The sequence below is a fragment of the Nyctereutes procyonoides genome, unplaced genomic scaffold (genome assembly GCF_905146905.1).
Source record: "Nyctereutes procyonoides isolate TBG_1078 unplaced genomic scaffold, NYPRO_anot_genome, whole genome shotgun sequence".
NCBI lineage: Eukaryota > Metazoa > Chordata > Mammalia > Carnivora > Canidae > Nyctereutes > Nyctereutes procyonoides.
The window spans coordinates 56729016-56749615 of record NW_026575125.1 but is presented as its reverse complement, the minus strand read 5'-3'; the positions used below and the strand labels follow the sequence as shown (position 1 = coordinate 56749615).

Below are 20600 nucleotides of genomic sequence, written 5' to 3'. Positions count from 1 at the left end.
TCATTTGTTGTAGGTCTCTCTTCTTCATCACCCTCAATTCCAGGGTCTGTTGCTGTCTGGCTGTTACCCAGCTATACCAGTCCCTTCACATTCTCCCATAGATAACAAGGGAGAGAATTAAAATGGATTGTTGCTAAGGTCTTTGTCCATTCTCAACATGGCATGTATATAGCAAGGTGGTAGCCTTGGTAAGGCCTCCACTTGGCTTCAGCTACTGTGTTCCCATCTTGTAAAGTGACTACTTTTCCACTTCAGGGCTCCCTAAAAATCTAATCCTGAATAGTCCACCCATCTCCAAGCCCCTTTTATATATAGCTCCTTTTCCAATTTCTGCTCTCACAGAGAGTAAAGACCCTGGCCGAAATTTTATTTGAAATGAGATTTCAGTTTTGAAGCCAAACTTCCCACTGTTAACTAGATTAAAACTATTTTACCCTATAGGCAACACACACATACCAAATGTAGATTTTTAGATCTGTTTATTTTGTTCCAAACCTTTTGAGGATTTAAATGTCTCAGATCTCAAGCTCCCAAATTTTGTTCGTTCTCCTAGATTTAACTGTGGTGCATTAGAGGCTGCATCATACCCTAAATATTAATACTGAGCTGCGTTCACCAACCAACATTCTCTCCAAAAGCACACAAGCTCACACATGTACATGCACATATGTGGAAGAAATAAACTGACACCCCAACTATGTTATGTGATAACTGATAGGGCAGATTTGGGACCTGTGAATGTCTTTCCTTCATCTGGAGAGAAGTGGTTGGCAGCCTGATTTTTAAGAGCTATCTTCACCTTGAGCAACAAAGGAGGCCCTGGAACACTGCCCTCCTATGACTTGGTGGGGAGGGACAGGAGAAATGGGAGCAGGGGCTTTGTTGCTCCAATATTTTCAATGGTCTCTCCTTGGAGTTACAAGGCTCCTGGGGCCCAGCTTCTCCTGTCCCATGCTATTTGAGCCAGGAGGATAATTAGGCCCCTTACTACCCACAGGGCTAAGAGCCAGTGAGTTTTCCTTTGGGAAGTTGATAAAAGCAGGACTTTGGCCTTGAATGAGGCCATCATAGGCCAACCATGCCCCAGCTGCCTGTTTGTAGTGGAAAATGTTATGGTTAGGGACCACTATTTTCTTTGGAGCCCCTCATAGGGAACCTCATCCTCCTGACCCTGGATGCTCTGAGTTAGGGTGGCAAGTCACTGTTAGCTCCAAGTAACAACCAAGGATGCCTGATAAGAAGGTGCTAAAAAAATTAGGGTAACAGGAGCACAACAGACAAAGGCCCAGAATAGAGAGAAAGAAATACAAAGAGACCAAGTAAGGAGAGAGACTGAGTTCCTAAGGAGGTGAGTTGAGCTAAGTTGGACACAGCCTGGCTGGAAATGCTCTTCAGCAAGAGTGTTGCCCAAAATCTGAACATAGGTAAGCATCTGGCACCTATTTCAGAGGGATTAAGATGGTCCACAGTCTACCTTTCCTGGCACCTTTAATGTCCAGAGTGGCTCAGGATGCCCAGCATGGGAGACATACTGGGTGGTAAAGGTTAAGATTTCCTCTTTCTAAAAGAAACTGTTAAATCCTACATGCAGCTACCACTTCTACCTTTTGGGGATCCAGGTAGGGAATGGGATTTTCCCTAAAACAGTCCCTTTCCTGCCCTGCCCCCAGGTGGAAAGATTAACCTATCATGACTAATGAGAAATGGAGGAGTTGGTCCTTTGCCAGGTCAATAACTATTGCCCCTGCCCCAACCATGCCCTTCCCCATCATCAGTAGCTCCTCTGCCTGCTGAGATGAAAGGAATTTATTCGCATTTTGACAGGTGAATACACAGATGGGGAGCTGGAAGTGCCTGTAGGTTAATGCACTGGCCTGGGAAATCTGTAAAAATCAGTGAGTGGAACCTTATGGTATTTAAGGCCCCTTCCCTATGTGATATTTTATTCTTCCAGTTTATAACTATAGCAGCTTGAGCCAAAAAGTGAGATGTAAAGCTCAGCCTGAGATGAGTGGAATTGATGATAATATTAGGGGTGGGCTGGGCTAAGGTGAGGCTGATTGGCCCAAGCTCTAGGTCCCTCTGTCTTCAAGCACCCATACATCCGTGACAATCTTAAAAAGAAATAGAGGGGGAAGAGAAGGAAGAAGAAGGAGTAAAGGAAAAAAAATGAAGAAAGGAAGAAGGAGGCAGATTGTTAACCAACTGTATGATGGGGAGACTATTTGTACATTTGTAAAGTAATGTCACCCACAGCTCTTGGGAAGCCACAGCCCTCAGAAGCTCTGAGACTAAACAAGTCTCCTTGTCTGATTTTACCTCTCTGCTCTTTCTCTGCCCCGTTACCAATGGCTCCCAAGGACAGATGGCAAGGAACTCCTGAGCACACAGAGGCTTGGGTCTTCCCACCAGACTCCTAGGGACACAATAGCACCTTTGGAAGTTGCTTTTAGTGGGTAACTAGCAAGCTGGGGCCAGTAGGTACCATCTCCAGGTGTTAGAAAGTATGTGGAGATGTTCCAAAGGCCAGGGAGATCCCAAGCTTTCCTAGATCCTGAGAGAAGGACCCTGGCAAGTTTAAAGGCATTCACAGGGAGAATTTGGTTAATGAGTTTAACAGGAGCTTTGGCTCGAAGGGGCTGGTCAGGTGGCTGAACTGTTGTGTGTGCATGTTTGAGAACAAGTGTGCTGATGGCAAAAATGTAAATGCTGAGCAGAGTGGGGTGAAGGGAAAGGGTTGGGGAGGAGCACACAATGCAAGTAAAATGCATTAGATTGGTTCCTCAGGGATGGGGGAACCCGGCAGCAGCTCCCCATTGGGGTCTGCATCAAGGGCCAACATCTTATCCTTGCTGGAATCCCTTTGCTCTTTCTTGAACATCCTTTGATGCATCAGAGGGACGAAGAAGAGGATTATAGCCCCAATGATGGGGGGCACACCAGCAAAGTAGAAGGCCACATGGTAGTCTCCAAAACAGTTGCGGAGTAGGCCTGAAACAGTCAAGAAAGACAAGTCAAGTTCAGCTTTGCTCTCCTGCCCAAAGGTGCTCTCTGCCTCATTTAGGGACCATAACAATGCCCATCCAGAGAACCTTGGCCTGCACTACCTTGACCCAAATGCCCCTTCAGTTCAAACATTCCTAATGTAAAAAATAAAACCTCGGTTACAAAGTCAGGTGGCTCCTCCCTGAGATAATGGGGCTGCAGGCCCTTGAGGTTAATGCCTATTATGAAAGAGGCTAATGAAGCTTCTCTTAAAATTGTCCATTTTTTACTTTCATGAAGCTACAGCTTAACTTCTAGTCACTCCTAGGTATGGAGTTAGGAGGGAACCCAGTTTAAAAGAGTTCCACAGAAGATGGCCAGGTCTTGCCTTGATTCCTAGTGATATATACCCTCCAACTCCCAACTTAGACTAAAGTGTTCTTGTGGAACAACTCAGCTAAGTTCCTATTTCCTCTTTCTCTGAAATTCCCTCTCTCTGAAGTTTCCATTCACCCTAAGAGAAGGCTATATGTGTATTTTTCATCCCAGTTACAGATATGGTTGGCTCCTTTGGGTTCCTATAAGTTGCCAATACCATGAATATGGCTGGCGTGGTATGCAAGAACTCCCCTGCTTGCCTTCAGAAGCTAATGTGGGGTACCTCATAGGAAAAATGAGCCCAGAAATACTACTGAGGAAAGGAAAATAAGCCTTTGGGCTGCTTAGATGGTAAGCGAAATGGAAAAACAGGTGGATTCTGGGCTCCACCTCTGGGATCAGAGACTGGATAGAGGCTCCCCTTCCCTAGTGAACAGTGTGGCTGTTGCACAAGGGCCTGGGTGGAATCTTTTGTCACTATCACACAGCATTACATGCCCTTACAATGCCTTACACAGAATCGGCGTTCAAGGGATATTTGTTGAGTTAGTCCAGTTGGCCAGCCTAGAGATATGAATCAATATTTGCAATAAATTCTAAAGAAAAGAAATGGAGTTCTCTTTTCATTGTTTTTTCTTGTTTCCCATGTTCCCTGGGGTATCAACAATGCTCTTCTTGGAGAGTGGAGAAGGAAACTGAGAGTATTGAAAGACTGCAAGCCAAGATTTTGCCTGCTACCTGCTGGAAGTAAGCCTCACTGGCCCAGTCCTAGGATTTGACTTTAATCAAATCTCTTCTACAGGCTCAGTTCAGAAGCCAATAGAGAAGAAGGGGGGGGTGTCTCTAAGTCTTAATAAAGCTAAGGTTCACTTTCTCTTCTCTTTCTGCACAACTACCTTGCAAATAATTACCTTTATAAAGAGATAGATAGAGGAGAGAGAGAGAGAGAGAGAGAGAGAGAGAGAGAGAGAGAGAGATACTGGACCAACAGAAAGATCAAGAAGATAAAACTCATTTCTTTATCCTCCTGGAATCAGCTAGGCTGTCTAAAATAAAACCCCACGGAAACAGCCATGAAAAGCCCATTCTCAAAAAAATGAATCCATGCATGTATACTATATTTAGCCTCTTCCATCAATAGTGGTAAAGGGTTTCACGCACTCTAACAAGGCTGCTTAAATAGAGAATAAGAGTGAAAGGGACTTCAAGCCAAGGTGCTCGGGATTGCTAGGGCCCAGGTAAGACAGGACTCCCCCACTCATGCCCTCCCTGTAATATCAGCCTCACCTGCAATGGGGGGCCCAGCAATCATCGGCAGGGCCATCATGCCAAGGAGGTAGCCAATTGCCTGTGAGGCCTGCATTGGGCCCACCAGCTCAAATGCGATGGGGGCCATGATGGTGATGAAGAAGCCATCACAAAGGCCCAGGAAGAGGCAGACAACGATGAGGCCCCCAAAGCCCCGGCACAGGGGAATCATCATAGACATCAGGCCCAGGAGCAGGAAGGAGATGACCTACAGGAGCAAAGGCCTTAGGTCATGTTGTGCTTGTCAGTCAAGACCACATAGCAAATCATATCTCCTTTCTTAGATTTTCATTTCTACCATCTATAAACTGGGATGGAGGTGTCAACAGAGAGAGAGAGAGAGAGAGAGAGAGAGAGAGAGAGAGAGAGCAGTTAGGCTATCCGGTTACTTAGGCCCCTTCTAAGTCCTGCACTGAAGGATTCAAGATTTTTAAGATAGCCCCTGTTTAACAGTGATTCCATCAAGATTTTTTTAAAGTTAGGGGACATAGCCCCTGTAATTAAGAAGTCGTCTTTTCAGTGGACTCCAGGCTAAAGGAAATTGCTGTTTTTCTGATCTTGTGTTTGGCTGTCCCAGGCATTAAGGTCTGGAATCAGACCATGCTGGTATTCTCAGATCCAAGTAAGATATCTTAAGAGGAAGGGAACTTGAATGATGTTCAGATGGGGGCATGAATGGAAGGCACAGCTTCCTGAAGTGAGGAAGAACCCAGTGCCTATTTATGTGCGTGGCCGCTTTTAGAAAACACCCTGTCATGACATAAACCATTGGGAAGTTCACTTGGGTTCCTTATGATTTAGGACACGGGACATGCCACCTATGTCAGATAGCATGGCTGTGGGGGTCCTCTGGACTTGGTTGGGCACCATATAAAGGTAATAAAGGGGACTTTAAGGAGAACTAAGACACTAGGAGTGGTTCTAGGGAGCCTGAAGCCAGCTCAAGGGCATTGACTAGCCACCAGGCTTTCTTGGGGATAAGCAAAATAACTTCAAATCAAAGAAACTGTCTTTCCAGGAGCTGGTTTTTTACCACTGAACAGAGAGAAGAGCAACTGGTCTTTTGATTAAGGTCATCTGCAACCTGTGTCAGTGAGCCAGACTGAAGACCTGGGGTGCAGGCAGAGAAATAAACCCCTTTCCACCCACTCTAGTCAGCAGAGCCAGGTCATCCCAGGGTCAGGGCTAAGACCTGATGTGTTTACCAAGTCCTTGATAGGATTCAGGATTTTCTAGTCTTTCACATACAGGCAAGCAAACTTACCCAGGAAGGGTAAGCCATCACATGACCACATGGATGGGGTGGGTAGGAGGGTCAAGGCTCTTTCAAGCCCTAAAGATTTTCTGTGTTATAACTGGCAGTGGATTTGTTAGGATGGTCAGTTGGTTTTTGTTTGTTTGTTTGTTTTTTGTTTTGTTTTGTTTTGTTTTTTTTTTTTTGGTCAGTTGGTTTTTAAAGAGGATAAGAAATGTCCTGGCTGAGCCATCTGAGGAAATCTCTTCATTGGATGACTTTTGAACTTTTCCAAGGCTGTTTTGGAATCTAGGAATAAGAACTCTGATATCCCAGCTTCGCCTCTAAGAGATTCATGTACAATGATAAGATAAAAACCAGACCCACCTATCAATCAAGCCATAATGGTATGGCAATTAAGAGTTAATACCATTATACAACACAAAGGACCCCATTAACTGATTTCAATCATCTCTAATTAAACCTATTGTATCTAGCTGCCCTTAACACCCTCCATGAGGCCTTGCCAAGTTTAGAAATTAAAATTCCCTCTTTGAACTGAGAATCAGACATCAAGAATTGGCCCAAAGTGAGGCTGTCCTGCAGGTTATCACCATTTCTTTCTAGCAGACTGTCCAGGGGCTTGACACCAGATATATGTACCTGTCTTTGCCAATAGTAGGAACTACAGGGTCTAGTGGATATCTCTTCAGAACCTGAAGTTGTATACACTCTTTTCCTCTCCCAGGCCTATACTTATGCATCTGACCCAGGGAGAAAGTGAGGCAAATACCTGTGATGGAGTATCTTGAGTAGCTCAAGAGAAAGAATTTTATCCATGTCTTGTGCTTTCTGCCTGAGACATTTGCCAGCAAGAAGAGTTTGAACCAAGTCACTTTCCCTTTCTAGGCCTCAGTTCCTCAATTTGTAAAATGAAGGAGTTGGACTACAATCAGTAAAGATATATTTTAGCTATAACATTCTAAGATTAGGGATCCCTGGGTGGCGCAGTGGTTTGGCGCCTGCCTTTGGCCCGGGGCGCGATCCTGGAGACTCAGGATTGAATCCCACATCGGGCTCCCGGTGCATGGAGCCTGCTTCTCCCTCTGCCTGTGTCTCTGCCTCTCTCTCTCTCTCTCTCTCTCTCTCTCTCTCTCTCTGTGACTATCATAAATAAATAAAAAAATTCTAAGATTATTTTATATTACTCTAAGTGGTAACATTAGGTCAAGTAAGACTGGAAAAGGGGAGAGAAAGTGTTGGGTGGGTAGAGGAAGTGATCAGCAGAAGCACTGGGCCCTAAGCCTAATTCTGCTTCTGACTAGTTAATGCCTCTAACTCCCTTGGAACTCCCTCTGCACAATAGAAAGCAGAAGCTGCTTGGACCCTATTTCTCTCCTAGGGACTGTGGTGAGAAATGAGCTATATGGCTAGGCAAGGGCTGCTCCTTTTCCTCAAGATAAAGTCCTGGCCCAGTGCTAGTTTACCCTGATTTCTAGCACCATTAGCATCTTGGAGCAGCTGATAATGACAGGGAAGACTAGAGGGGTGGCATATGGAAGAGGCTGAAAAAGCCACACATTCTCCTATGCAAAAAGCTACACAGATAAGGCATTTACTGATATTTTCACAGGAATCCAAAATTTCATAACTGGTTTATCTCAATCACAGTCTTTTGAGTTGACTTCAGTCAAGTCACTTATCTCTGGGACACAGCTCTGTCACCCACCACTTAGCATAAAGTGGAATATGAGAAAAGTGTTACATATCAATTCAATTTTACCATGAGTCTTTCCCTCAATTTCTGTGTAATGAGAAGTTGGATTGGATGAGCCATAAGGGCACCCCTAGCCCTGACAAAGCAGATTCACCAGCTTTTGCAAATTTAGACTGAAACACAACAGAAAACTGTAATCATATTCTTGTTTAAGACATCTAAGAGTATTTAAGAGAACACTTGGGGCTGTCAGAAAACAGAGAAATGCGTTCTATGTCAGGGCCCCTTGAAATTGCTTTTAAGGCTTTACCAGGAGACTCAGAACTCAGCCACTTTTTTAATGGATTATTTGTGGCCACATGTTTTGAGGGGCTGCTGTTTCCCCTTCACAGGGTTCCACATTCATGTACCTTCTGGTTAACCCAGCTGCAGGAACAAGAAGCATCAACAAGGTCAAAAAGGCAATACTGCTGCCAGGTAAACAAAGACAGATAGCTCTAACAGTAGTCTCAAGCCAGATCAGAGTTCAATTCACACAGAAAGTGGCCTCTCTAACATCTAGATGGCTACTCTCCACAATATGAGGGACTGTGTTACTGTCCAAAGGATTAAAATCTTGCATGGTTATAACATTTTTTACTTCCCAAACCCTGGTCATGCCTATCAAAAGAAATTTTGTTCCTCACCTGTGAGGTGAGATAAGAAAGGCAAGAATTATTCTTATTGCACAAATGAGGAAAGTGAGTCCCATAGAGGGGAAGTAGGGTTGTGTTTTCTGGCACTTTTTTTTTCTGTCAATCAGGAAGATAGCATTTGAGAGCCAATGCTTGGTACAAGTAACTCTGGAAGTATAAGAAGTAAATGACTTGAACCTGGACTTAAAGGAGAGAAATACTGGGCCACACAGTACTACCGATGCCCAAGGCCTTCCAAGAGAGTATGATGAGGCAAGGAAATCAATTCTCAATGGGGACAGCATCTAACTCCTGGCCTCAGTTTCCCTATTTCATATGGAAGAGCCATTATTAATAAATGCTTTCTCTAAAAGTGTTCTTAGTTCCATTTACACACTACTCTCATTGGATTCTCACTCCATCTTGATGAAGGAGGCAGTACAAGGATGATTGTCTTCGGTTGAAAGCAAGGGAAACTGAAGCTCAGAGAATTTGATTGACTTTCCCATGTTGAACAACAAGTTCATGTCAAAGGTGGGGCCCAGGGAATGGCAATGACACAACCTACCATTCTATCTCAAAGGCTGGAGGTAACCTAACATCTGTGTCAGGACATTCCTCCCCACACCACTGTGGTCAGGGCAAGGTGGTCACACTTACCTGCAAGTAGATCTTCTTAAGTCCAGGAATGGAGTCACTGACACGGCCTGACACAAGGCGCCCAAGGCCTGAGGTAGCCCCAATACACACCAAGAGCACCCAGGTCTGCTTAATTTCCAAGAATTCCTCTTCCACATACTTCATCTGAAAAGCATAGCACCAGGACCCCAGGGACAGGAGGAAGAAAAGGAGCTGACTGGTTAACAGTTGGCATATCCAAAACCCTCTACTGCTTACTTTCCTTGACCATGGCAAGAGCTCCCTCCCCTGCAACCCCCTACTTTGTAGCCTTAGAACCAGTACAAGCTTTCTGGCTGCTTCTAATTGCTAAAAAGGCTTCATATGCCTTGATTTTTTGGATTCTGGGCTTCTGAGCAATAGCTGAAGGGAGTGGGTATCTTCAAGCCCCTTCTAAGCCTTGGCAGGATAGAATACAGACAGCCTTAACAACCAAGAAAATACAAGGGCTCCCCTCAAATCTCCCCATTTCCTGACCCAAAATTGATAACATGGGGCAACATCAGGTCACCAGGGGAGAAGATCCACCAACCTCCATGTAACACTTCCAGAAGTGTGTTTTAAGAAATACGAGGTCTATGGAAGCTAATGACTGGACTACAACTAACAGTTCTGTGGCAGTATAATTTGGGTGGATAATGGTTAAACAAAGCTAAATAGGTTTCTTTTACTGCTGGATTTTTTGGTACCTTTAAAAGACTGCCACAATATGAAGCTAGAAAGACTATATGTTGGTTCCTGAACAAATCATTTGACCACAAAGACCAGCATTCCATAAAACACACTCTTAGGAAACTCTATCCTTGAGTCATCTGGGCCAGTCTTCTCCATCCCAGTGATGCTTATCTTCTCCTGAAAACCTGTCTATATTTATCAGTCAGGGGAAACCACAGGCATGGGCTTTTGCCTAAGGAACTCCATCGTTTTCCTGTTGAGGTCATTCTGTGTTCTTTCCCACTCTGGGTCTCTTCAAAGATTGTTTGGTCTCTTTTTCCAAAGGTCCCAGCTCTGCCCTTTCACTGTCCTCCACCCCACCCTCTGGACTTCGGGCAGGCTAAGGGCAGCTTCATGGAGGTAAAGTGGGTCCACCTCGTAGTATTCCTTACCAGGTGTACATAGGGAACGAAGTAACCAAGGGCAGCAGCAGCAATCCCGAAGGCCCAGATGCGGTAGGTACGTTGGCGGAATACTCGCATGTTGAAGTACTTTCTAAGCTGAGACAGAATGCGTTGGCACAGGGTGCGGACACCTCTCTTGTTTGGGGTATCCTGGGAACTGGGTAGGAGTGGCCGGTAGGTGAGCGAAAGCAGTGTAAGAATAAACATGAAGGTACTCAGCACCTGGAAGGTTTGGGCGAGCTTGATCTTAGCCCCCAGTGTTTTGATGAGAAGAGGAAAGGATATGGAGAAGATGCTACTCCCAGCAGACACCACACCATTGGCCAGACCCAGACGACGTTGGAAGTAGTGGCCCAGGATGACAAGGGATGGCTGAAAGGCGAAGGAACAGCCACAACCAAAGAGAATCCCATAGGTGAAATAACGCAGGCTTAGTGAGCTGTGGGAGAAACACCAAGAGCTATTCTCAGCAGCCTGACCAGAAATCCACCTGCCCTCTCCCATCACCCTCCTGAGACCTGCATACCCTCATCATTAATCCACAGCCCTACTTACCAATGACCCTCAGAACAGACAAAGAACAGGACTTTATAATCCCTACTTTGCAGATGAGGAGACAGAGGCTCAGAGAAGTAATTTACCCAATGTAGCATAACTGGGGATCAGCAAAGCTTAGACTTGACTTTAGATCTTCATGACTCTAGTTCGAATCATAGCACTCCATCAGAGAGAATTGTTTAAAAGAATGCCAGAACCAACCTATGCAATGGCTGGATAAGAGGCTATAAGGAGTAAGTCAGGGCGTTAGAACAGTTTAACCTCCTGCTCACTAGACACCGTGGGTAGGCTGGCAGCCAAAGCTTTATCCCAAGTAACAACAAAGTTCTGCAAGGAGCCAAGATCCTGGAAGGTCAAGATCCTCCATGGGACTCTACTATATTTCTTTATGCTCAGAGCCCTTCATATTTCAGAAAATGGCTGGTAGTTTCCTGAGAGACACCTCATCCCCAGCCCTACCCAAGGTCTGGCTCTCCCAAGACCCTTTATTCCAGACCCTAGATGACACCCTGGGGATCCTGAAGTAAGAAGTCCCTTTAAGTTCCAGAGCCTAGCTCCTGCTGCTGGGAATGGTATGGATTAGCCTCCCAGAGTAGCCTGGCTGCTTGATGGGAAGTGGAGCCTCAAAGAAGTTGTGAGCCTGACCAAGTAAGACAGGTTCTGGTTTAAAACTCTTGGGTTCTGCTGTGGCCATAAGCCCCTGTAACAGAAGGCAAAATGTCAGAAGAGTAAGGGCCATGGAAAAGTCAGGTTGGCCAGCTATCTGCCCTTAGACAATACTGGCACAACCTAGTGAAGAATTTTGTTTTCTTTTTGAAGCCTCCACATATTTTGCAATAGTTCTTAGCTGACCATTTAACTAATTAATACTCTCCATGGTCAGGCAGTTGCTCCCCATAGATGGACCCAGTCCTCATACAGCACAGGACTAGGCCTATGTTATAGAGATGATGTGGTGTTAGCACTCATGGTTCTAAGACAGCTATATCACCATTGTTTTTATTTGTTTTTATTTTTATTTAAGTGTTTATTTAAATTCCAGTTAGTTAACATATGGTGTAATATTACTTACAAGTGTACAATATAGTGATTCAGTACCTCCTTATAACACTCAGTGCTTATCCCAACAAGTATATTCTTTAATCCCATCACATATTTCACCAATCCCCCAGCCCACTTCTCTGGTAACCATCAATTTGTTCTCTATAGTTAAGAACCTGGGATTCCTGGATGGCTCAGTGGTTGAGCGTCTGTCTTTGGCTGAGGGTGTGATCCCAGAGTCCGGTGATCAAGTCCCACATTTGGTGCCCCATGGGGAGCCTGCTTCTCCCTCTGCCTGTGTCTCTGCCTCTCTCTATGTGTCTCTCATAAATAAATAGATAAAAATTTTAAAAAAGAATCTGTTTTATGATTAGCCTCTTTCATTTCCCGCCCCCCTCCATGTTCATGTTTTGTTTCTTAAATTTGACACATGAGTGAAATCATGTGGTATTTGTCTTTCTCTGACTGACTTATTTCACTTAGTTTAATACTCTCTAGCTCCATCCACATTGTTGCAAATGGCAATATTGCTTTTCATCTGCTTACATTCACTGGGTATGAGCAAAAGCTTTAGTTTTAAAAAGGGGGCAGCCCCGATGGCCCAGCGGTTCGGCGTTGCCTTCAGCCCGGGGTGTGATCCTGGAGACCCGGGATCAAGTCCCACGTCGGGCTCCCTCCATAGAGCCTGCTTCTCCCTCTGCTTGTATCTCTGCCTCTCTCTGTGTGTGTGTCTCTCATGAATAAGTAAATAAAATCTTTTTTAAAAGGGGGGTTGCCTCCACTTGGAACAGATAGGTAAGCCAACTGCTCCTCTTCTGTCAGATTTTTTGGGGATTGGCCTGGTCTGGGGACCTTGTCTAAGGGAAAGGGATTAGGAAGTCTAAGGAAGACCTTCAAGAGGAGGTCCAGTGGAAGCAAAGCATGGTATTTATTTCAGAGTGCTGTCTGGTAGATCTATTTCTACCAGGGTTGGGGCCTCAAGACAGGAAGCCCCTGCATAGGCTTCCCAAGGGTGCCTACACTCTATCTTATCTCATGCCAGCTAAAAAAACCTCAGAGCCCTGATTCAGACAACAGGAAGGATGACTTAGAGCTCTAGCCACAAGCAGAGCCATTTTTCCCCTGGACATAAAGCCATTCAGAAAGTTTCTTGGCTCTAAAGATGTTCTTACAGAAAAGGCAAAGGGGATGGGGAAGGGCTTTGGGGCTGGAGAACAGAATGCCTACTCCAATGTGCCTAAAGAAGAGTGCCAGAAAAAAATACATCTAAGCTCCTTCCCCTCCTGCAACTGAGCTCATGTGTACTGGAAGATAAATAGGATCCGTATGTTGCTAATTTGTTTACACTTTGCTCTGCTCAACTTTAAAAAACAGTGCTGAGACTAGAGCCACTTCTGAGGCCTAGCTCCTTCCCTCAAGGGGCCAAGCACCAGCTTGCTGAGGGCAAATGAGGCCAACCACTAGAGGGATCCTAAAAGGGTTTAGAGGGGCTGCCATAAGGAGGGTTGAGCACATTCCAAGCAGGACATGGTTTTTCCCTCCTCTGTCCCAGTTGGATGGGGTCAAGCCAGGAAATCATTATAGGCCATATCCAAGCTCTGCTGGAAGGTAGGCTGGGTAGCCAGAAATGCTCAAGTCATACAGAAAGCTGGCTCCATTTCACAGGGCCCAGTTGTGGCAGAACACAGTTACTCTCCATTGTGATGGAACTTTAGGCCTAGAGAGTATAACTGTAGTCCTTCTCTGGTGAGCCAAGATCAGAAAGCAAGTCTCTGACAAGTTAGCCATGTCCCCAGGCCAGCATTCTCATATACCAGCCCAGGCAGATTGGAAGTAGGAGGTATAATAACTTCCAAAGTGTCTTTGGCAGAAAGTCAACAGACTACTTTAGGAGTCCCATATTCCTCAGGCCATGGTGGAGGTTTTATTTCTCCCTTCCCCTGCAGACATGCTTCTGCGAGGTTGGCAGAAAGAAACCAGAGAATGAACTTATAGCCTTCTTGCCTGATTCTACCAAGTTTTGACAGTAGCACCAAACAGACCAGAGTCTGAGGTTAGTCTAGGCCTAACTGTGTAGCTGGGTGCTAGATCCAGACCTCTAGTGGAGGATGCTGCTAAACATTCTTTCTCATGCCCAATACATGATTTTTTTCTCTTTTCCAAATTATCCATATTTTGGCACCCAAAAATACCTGGAAAGGAGCCAGAAATGTTAAACAGCCTTGGGTTCAGCTGACTTCTTTTTCAACATAAGATTCCCTCAGGAATCCTGTAAGGTAGGTGTTTCACATGGATTCATTCCAGAAGCTCATTCCCAGGAAGGCAAGTTGTGTAGCATATTGGGAATATTGGCAGAGCTGGAAGAGACCTTAAAAGACCATTTGGTCTAATCCCCTCATGTTGCAGATATAGAAACTGAGGCCCAGATGGGGGAATGGTACTTATTAATTGTTTCATAGCCATTTTTGTGGCCAAAACTGGACGTAGGCCTAGCTTTATGAACTCCCAAGCTTAGGCTTCTCCCACCACTTTAGAACTCTTGGGTCCTCTTTGAAATATTGTATACCAATGTGTCCTAGAGACCCTACCTAGATGAATCCTATTAGACAATGATTCTCAGAAGCAGGGTCTTTGAGGGTCCTACATGGAAAGGGCCACAGTGGATTCTGCAATGAGAAGTGTCCCTAGCTGAAGCCCAGAAAGAAGCCAGCCTTCAGCCTTGGGCAAAGCCAGCAACTCCTAGCCTTACCTGGTGAAGGAGCTGGTATGGAGGCCTATGAAAGCGACAGCAGCCCCTGCAGTTGCTGTGATTCGGCAGCCCAAGCGATCAGTGAATATACTCACAATGGGAGAACAGAAGAAGATCATGCCCATTGAGAGGGCTCCTACCCATGCTGCAGAGAAAAGAAGCACAAAGACAACTTAGCTTAATGTGGTACCCAGTGATGCAGCTGGAATCTCAGTTCTTCTTCTCTGGCCTTTCACAGGCAACATTGCATTGGCCTCACTGCCATTCTGCTGGTCCCTAATGGTCAGAGAGGTTAGGTGCCTTTCATAACACTTGAGCAGGACAATGTGAGAACCAGGAGTTTAGTTAACAAACACACCTACTTCAGGGCTGGGGTAAGGAGCCTTTGGAGATCAAGTATATGATGGGATCTTCTAGCTAGTCCCCACATGTCTGTACTACATTTCTCAGCTACTTTGGCTGTTTGGTCTGACCATATGACTGAATTCTGACCAATAGGATGTAGTTACATAATGAGGGCCATTCATTACAGCAGTTAAACCAAAATAAACTAAAAAAAAGAAGAGTCCTCCACTACCATTTTACTGATAAAGAAACAGGTCCAGAAATGTGAAGGGACTTACCAAAGATCACACAGCAAGTTAATGGCAGAGCTGGGACTCAAACCCAACTCTTCTTATTCCTAGTCCGATAACATGTAGTTACCCACATCCCCTTCCAGGCCTAGACCATAAAAAACTCTCATGAGATTTCTGCTTTCTTGTGAGCTACAACTGCAAAGTGACCTTGTAAGCAATGTATTAAGACTGGGAGAACTGCCATCAGTTCTGTCTGGGCCCCTAGATAACTACGGGAAGTGAAGTTCCCTCTCCAATCTGGAACCCCTTCCCTGAACATTGCATTAGAAATGAAGAAACTTTTTTTAATTTAAATTCAACTAATTAACATATAGTGTATTATCAGTTTCAGGGGTAGAGTTTAGTGATTCATCAGTTGCATATAACACTCAGTGCTCAAAAAAAAAAACAACAACACTCAGTGCTCATTACATCAAGTGCCCTCCTTAATGCCCATCACCCAGATACCCTATCCTCCCACCCACTTCCCCTCCAGTAACCCTCAGTTTGTATGCAATAATTAAGAGTCTCTCAAACTTCTTATCCTATAAGCCACTGAATTTTTGAGGGCCATTCATTACAGCAGTTAAACCAACATAAACTAAAAAAAAAAAAGAAGAGTCCTCCACTACCATTTTACTGATAAAGAAACAGGACCAGAAATGTGAAGGGACTTACCAAAGATCACACAGCAAGTTAATGGCAGAGCTGGGACTCAAACCCAACTCTTCTTATTCCTAGTCCAAAGTTCATTGTATTATGTCTTCTATTGGGATGAATGAAGCTTTCCATAATTGGAGGTGTGCAAGCTGATGCTATATATAAAACAGGGGATTCAAGAATTGGGGTCAGATTTGGACTAGCCAACATTTTAGGCCCTTCCAGGCATGCTAAGCCAGATTTATAGCCTTAAGCACTGTTCTACTTAGCTTCAGGGCCAAGGAGCATGGGCATTAAGCCTTCAGGAGCTAAGGTAAATTTTATTTTGGCCACTGAAACAGTCCTGTAAAGATGCTAAAACTAAGGAGCAGGGAATTCCACAAAGTCCTCCTAGAATTGAATGAGAACACAGGGCAGATTTAGAAGCCACCCAGAGATTTCTAAGGAAAGAGGTCATGTAACCTTTATGCTGAAATCCTTCATCAGAGCCGATGTTTGGGAAATCCCTGACTCCAAACTCAAATAAGAAGAGTTTATTCTGCTTATAAGGGCTTTTAAGTGTCCATAGCAATCCTTACCAGGGAAGAAGAAATTTACTTTTTACTTAGATTCTTCCAGCCCATTTCCCTTTGCTTACCCCTCGGAAAGAAAGCTCAGTTTTTTTCTTTTCGTTTTTTTTTCCATTTTTTTCTTTGAAAACTTGTTAACAAGTTTCTTCGTGGGCCTCTTTTCTAGGCAAAATAATATTAGTTTCCTTAACGTTTTTTTAGCTTTAATTTCTAACTCAGTAATTACTTTCAGAGCTCTCCTTTGAACATGTTCCAAGTCTTCATCATCATCATTAAAAAGCATTCACTGAGGGATGCCTGGGTGGCTCAGCGGTTCAGTGCCTTTCTTTGGCTCAAGGAGTGATCCTGGAGTCCCGGGATCAAGTCCGCGTCAGACTCCCTGCATGGAGCCCGCTTCTCCCTCTGCCTGTATCTCTGCCTCTCTCTCTGTGCGTCTCTCATGAATAAATAAATAAAATATTTTTTTTAAAAAAGTATTCACTGAGTATCATCTGAGCAAGGTACCAGGCCAGCTTCTGGCTCTCTTCAATTGTGGAATCCCAAGCTGGTCAGAGGAGTGCAATCTGAGGTGGATCACAGCTACTCCACCATCTATGTCTCTTATCTTAGTGCCTAATAGATTGCTCAGATCCCCACCAGGAAGGAATCTTTGCTTTGCTGGGGCACCAACTTGAGCCCCAGCTGCTTGGCTTCAAAAAAGTACTGGCCTGGGACAGCAGGAAACCTGAACTTTCTCATCAGAGTTTTACCTCTTACCTTGCAATTTCACCTGTTATCAGCTGTGGGACCTTGAACAAGTCACACAGCACTTCTCTAACCCTCAGTTTTCTCATCTGTAAAATGGGGATTTAAAATTCCTGATGTGCCTTCCTCCAAGTTTTCTTTTAAATAATAACCAGATGTAGTAATATTTAAGAAAGTTGTATAAATACCAATAGTCACACCATATACAAAAATTAATGCAAATGGATCATAGGCTTAAATGTAAAACTTAAAACTAAAAAACTTACAGAAAAAAAGTATAGGAGAAAATCTTCCTGACTTTTATTTAGGCAAAGATTTCACAGATATTAGCAAAAAGTATGATCCATAAAAGAAAAACATTTATACATTAGACTTCATCAATATTTAAAATTTCTACCTTTCATAAAATAGTGTTATCAGAATGAAAAAGCAAGCCACAGGCTGGGACAAGTATTTACAACAAACACATGTGATAAAAGACTGGTATCCAGGACACAAGTGTTAGTTGACTCTCACAACTCAATAAGAATAAAGCAAGCAATCCAGTTTAAAACATGGGCAAAAGATTTGAACAAACATTACACACACACACACACACACACACACTATGAATGACAAGCACATGAAAAGATGCTCAATATCATTAATCATTCAAGAAATGTATATTAAAGCCACAGCGGGATACCCCTACATACCCACTAAAAAGGTTTTTAAGAAATTGCAATTCCTTCTACTGGGGAGGATGTAGAAGAACTGGAAATCTCATACGCTGCTGGTGGGAATGAAAATGGTATACCAACTTTGGAAAATAGTTTGGCAGATTCTTATAAAGTTCAACATATAATTACTACATGACTTTGAAATCCCATTCCTAGGTATTTACCCAGGATAAAGGAAAACATGTTTACACAAAAATCTATACCTAGATGTTCATATTTGCTTATTTTTTAGTTTTTGTTCTCGTTTTTAAAAATTTTATTTAAATTTTAGGTAGTTAATATACAGCGCGATATTGGTTTCTGGAGTAGAATTCATAATTCATCACTTACATACAATACCCGGTGCTCATCATAACAAGTGCCCTCCTTAATACTCATCACCCATCTAGTCCATCCCCAAACCTACCTCCCTCTGTCAACACACAGTTTGTACTCTATCATTAAAAAAAACATCCAGATGGCTAACAGACACATGAAAAGATCTTCAACATCACTTATCAAGAAAATACAAATCAAAACCATGATAAGATATCATCTTACACCTGTCAGGATGGTTAAAATTAACAACATAAGAAACAACAGGCATTGGCAAGGATGCGGAGAAAGGGGAACCCTCTTGTACCGTTGGTGGGAATGCAAACTGGTGCAGCCACTCTGGAGAACAGTATGGAGGTTCCCCAAAGTGTTTAAAAATATACCTACCCTAAGATCCAGCAATTGCACTACTATATATTGACCCAAAGGATACAAAAATACAGACTCGAAAGGACACACACACCCTGATGTTTATAGCGGCATTATCTACAATAGCCAAAAAAATGGAGAGAACCCAAGTATCCATTGACTGATGAATGGATAAAGAATATATGGTATAGGGACACCTGGGTGGCTCAGTGGTTGAGTGTCTGCCTTTGGCTCAGGGCATGATCCCGGGGTCGGGGATTGAGTCCCTCATTGGGCTCCCTGCATGGAACCTGCTTCTCCCTCTGCTTGTGTCTCTGCCTCTCTCTATGTCTCTCATGAATAAATAAATAAAATCTCTTTAAAAAGAAGATATGGTATATATACACAATGGAATATAACTCAACATCTTTCTTTACAACTGCCAAAACTTGGCAATAACTCAAATTGTACATCAACCAATAAATGGATAAGTGGGTATATATTAATACAATAGAATACAACTCTGCAATAAATAGGAACGAATTCCTGATACCAGCAAAAACTTCAACAATTCTCAAAGGCATTACACTAAGTGAAAGAAGCCAGACAGAAATGATTTTATTTATATAAAATTCTGGAAAAGGCAAAACTATGGGGACAGAAAAACAGATCAGTGGGCACCAAGAGGAGGGATGGGGGTTGGGAGAGGATTCATTCCAGGGGAGCATGAGGGAACTTTCTAGAGTGATGAAATGTTATATATTTTAATTCTAGTATGGTATTCTTTTGTCAAAATTCATATTATTGAGCATATAAAAAAAGTGAGTGTTACCATATGTAAATTATACCTCAATAAATCTGATGTTATAAAAACAAAAGGAGAGCTGGGAAGCAGAAAATGCCAATGGGAGATCTCATTTATGATGTATGTAGTATTATTCTGAAAAAATTTCCAAAAAAATAGTTCTAGTGTATTGTCAAAGAGGAAAATATTACATTCACTAAATCATCTTGCTGACATTTAATCAACTAGAACTCTTGATTATTTGGCTTTTCTGAATATTTACAATACAATGAAAACTGATGACTGGGCTTGAAAGTAGCTTTTGTGCAAAGAAAGTTTAAATTTATATTTGATATAGCATTTTATGGTTAATAACATATATCCATCATCATGGTATCACACAGAATATTTTCAGTGCCCTAACAATCCTGTACTCCACCTATTCATCCTGCCTCACCCTTCCAACATCTGGCAACCACCAATCCTTCTACTGTCTTCATAGTTTTGTCTATTCCAGAATGTTATATAGTTGGAGTCCTACAGTATATAGTCTTCAGATTGGCTTCCTTCACTTAGTAATATGCATTTCAGGTTTCTCCATGCCTTTTCATGGCTTAATAACTCATTTCTTTTTAGTGATGAATAAAATTCCATTGTGTGGAGGTACCACAGTTTCTTTATCAACTCACCTACTGCACTGGAGGACATCTTGGTTGCTTCCATATTTTGGCAATTATGAATAAAGCTGCTATAAACATTTGTGTGCAAATTTTTGTGTGGACATACATTTTTCACATATTTGGTTAAATACTAAGGAGCTCGATTATTAGATCATATTAGATCAATTTTGTAAGAAACTGCCAAACTGTCTTCCAAAGTGACTGTAACACTTTACATTCCCACTGGCAACAAGTGAGAGTTTTTGTTGCTCCACATCTTTCTGGCATTTGGTGTTGTCAGTGTTCCAGACTTTGGCCATTCTAATATGTATGTAGTAGTATTTCATTGTATTTGTAGTCTTTCCAAATTTTTTATTGTACTTGTCTTCAGGTTTCATAGCATTTTGGTCAGAAAAGCTGCATGGTATAACTTCAATCTTTTAAAATTTGTTGAGGCCTGTTTTCTGACCTAATATGTGCTCTATTCTGGAAAATAGAATGCACTTGCAAAGACTGTGTATTCTGCTCTTTTAGGATGGAATGTTCTGAATATATCTGTTAAGTCCATCTGGTCCAGTGTGTCATTCAAAGCCATTGTTTCCTTGTTGATACTGTGTTTAGATGATTTGTCCATTGATGTAAATAGGGTGTTAATTTCCCATACTATTATTATGTTACTATCAATTAGTTCCTTTATATTTGTCATTAATTTATTTTATATATTTGGGTGCTCCCATGTTGTGTG

The 20600-nt window shown here is 43.0% G+C and overlaps 1 protein-coding gene across 1 annotated transcript in view; it reads right to left on the bottom strand.

The window, feature by feature from the left end:
* Nucleotides 1-462: 462 nt before the first annotated feature.
* Nucleotides 463-20600, bottom strand: part of SLC16A2 (solute carrier family 16 member 2) — a 121189-nt gene continuing 101051 nt past the window's right edge. The window contains exons 2-6 of the mRNA XM_055338813.1: nt 14441-14585; nt 10081-10531; nt 8957-9100; nt 4651-4879; nt 463-2991 (exon numbers count right to left, since the gene is read on the bottom strand). Of these exons, the coding sequence (XP_055194788.1) occupies nt 2771-2991; nt 4651-4879; nt 8957-9100; nt 10081-10531; nt 14441-14585 (1190 nt within the window). The 3' untranslated portion in view covers nt 463-2770. The remainder of the gene's footprint in view (nt 2992-4650; nt 4880-8956; nt 9101-10080; nt 10532-14440; nt 14586-20600) is intronic.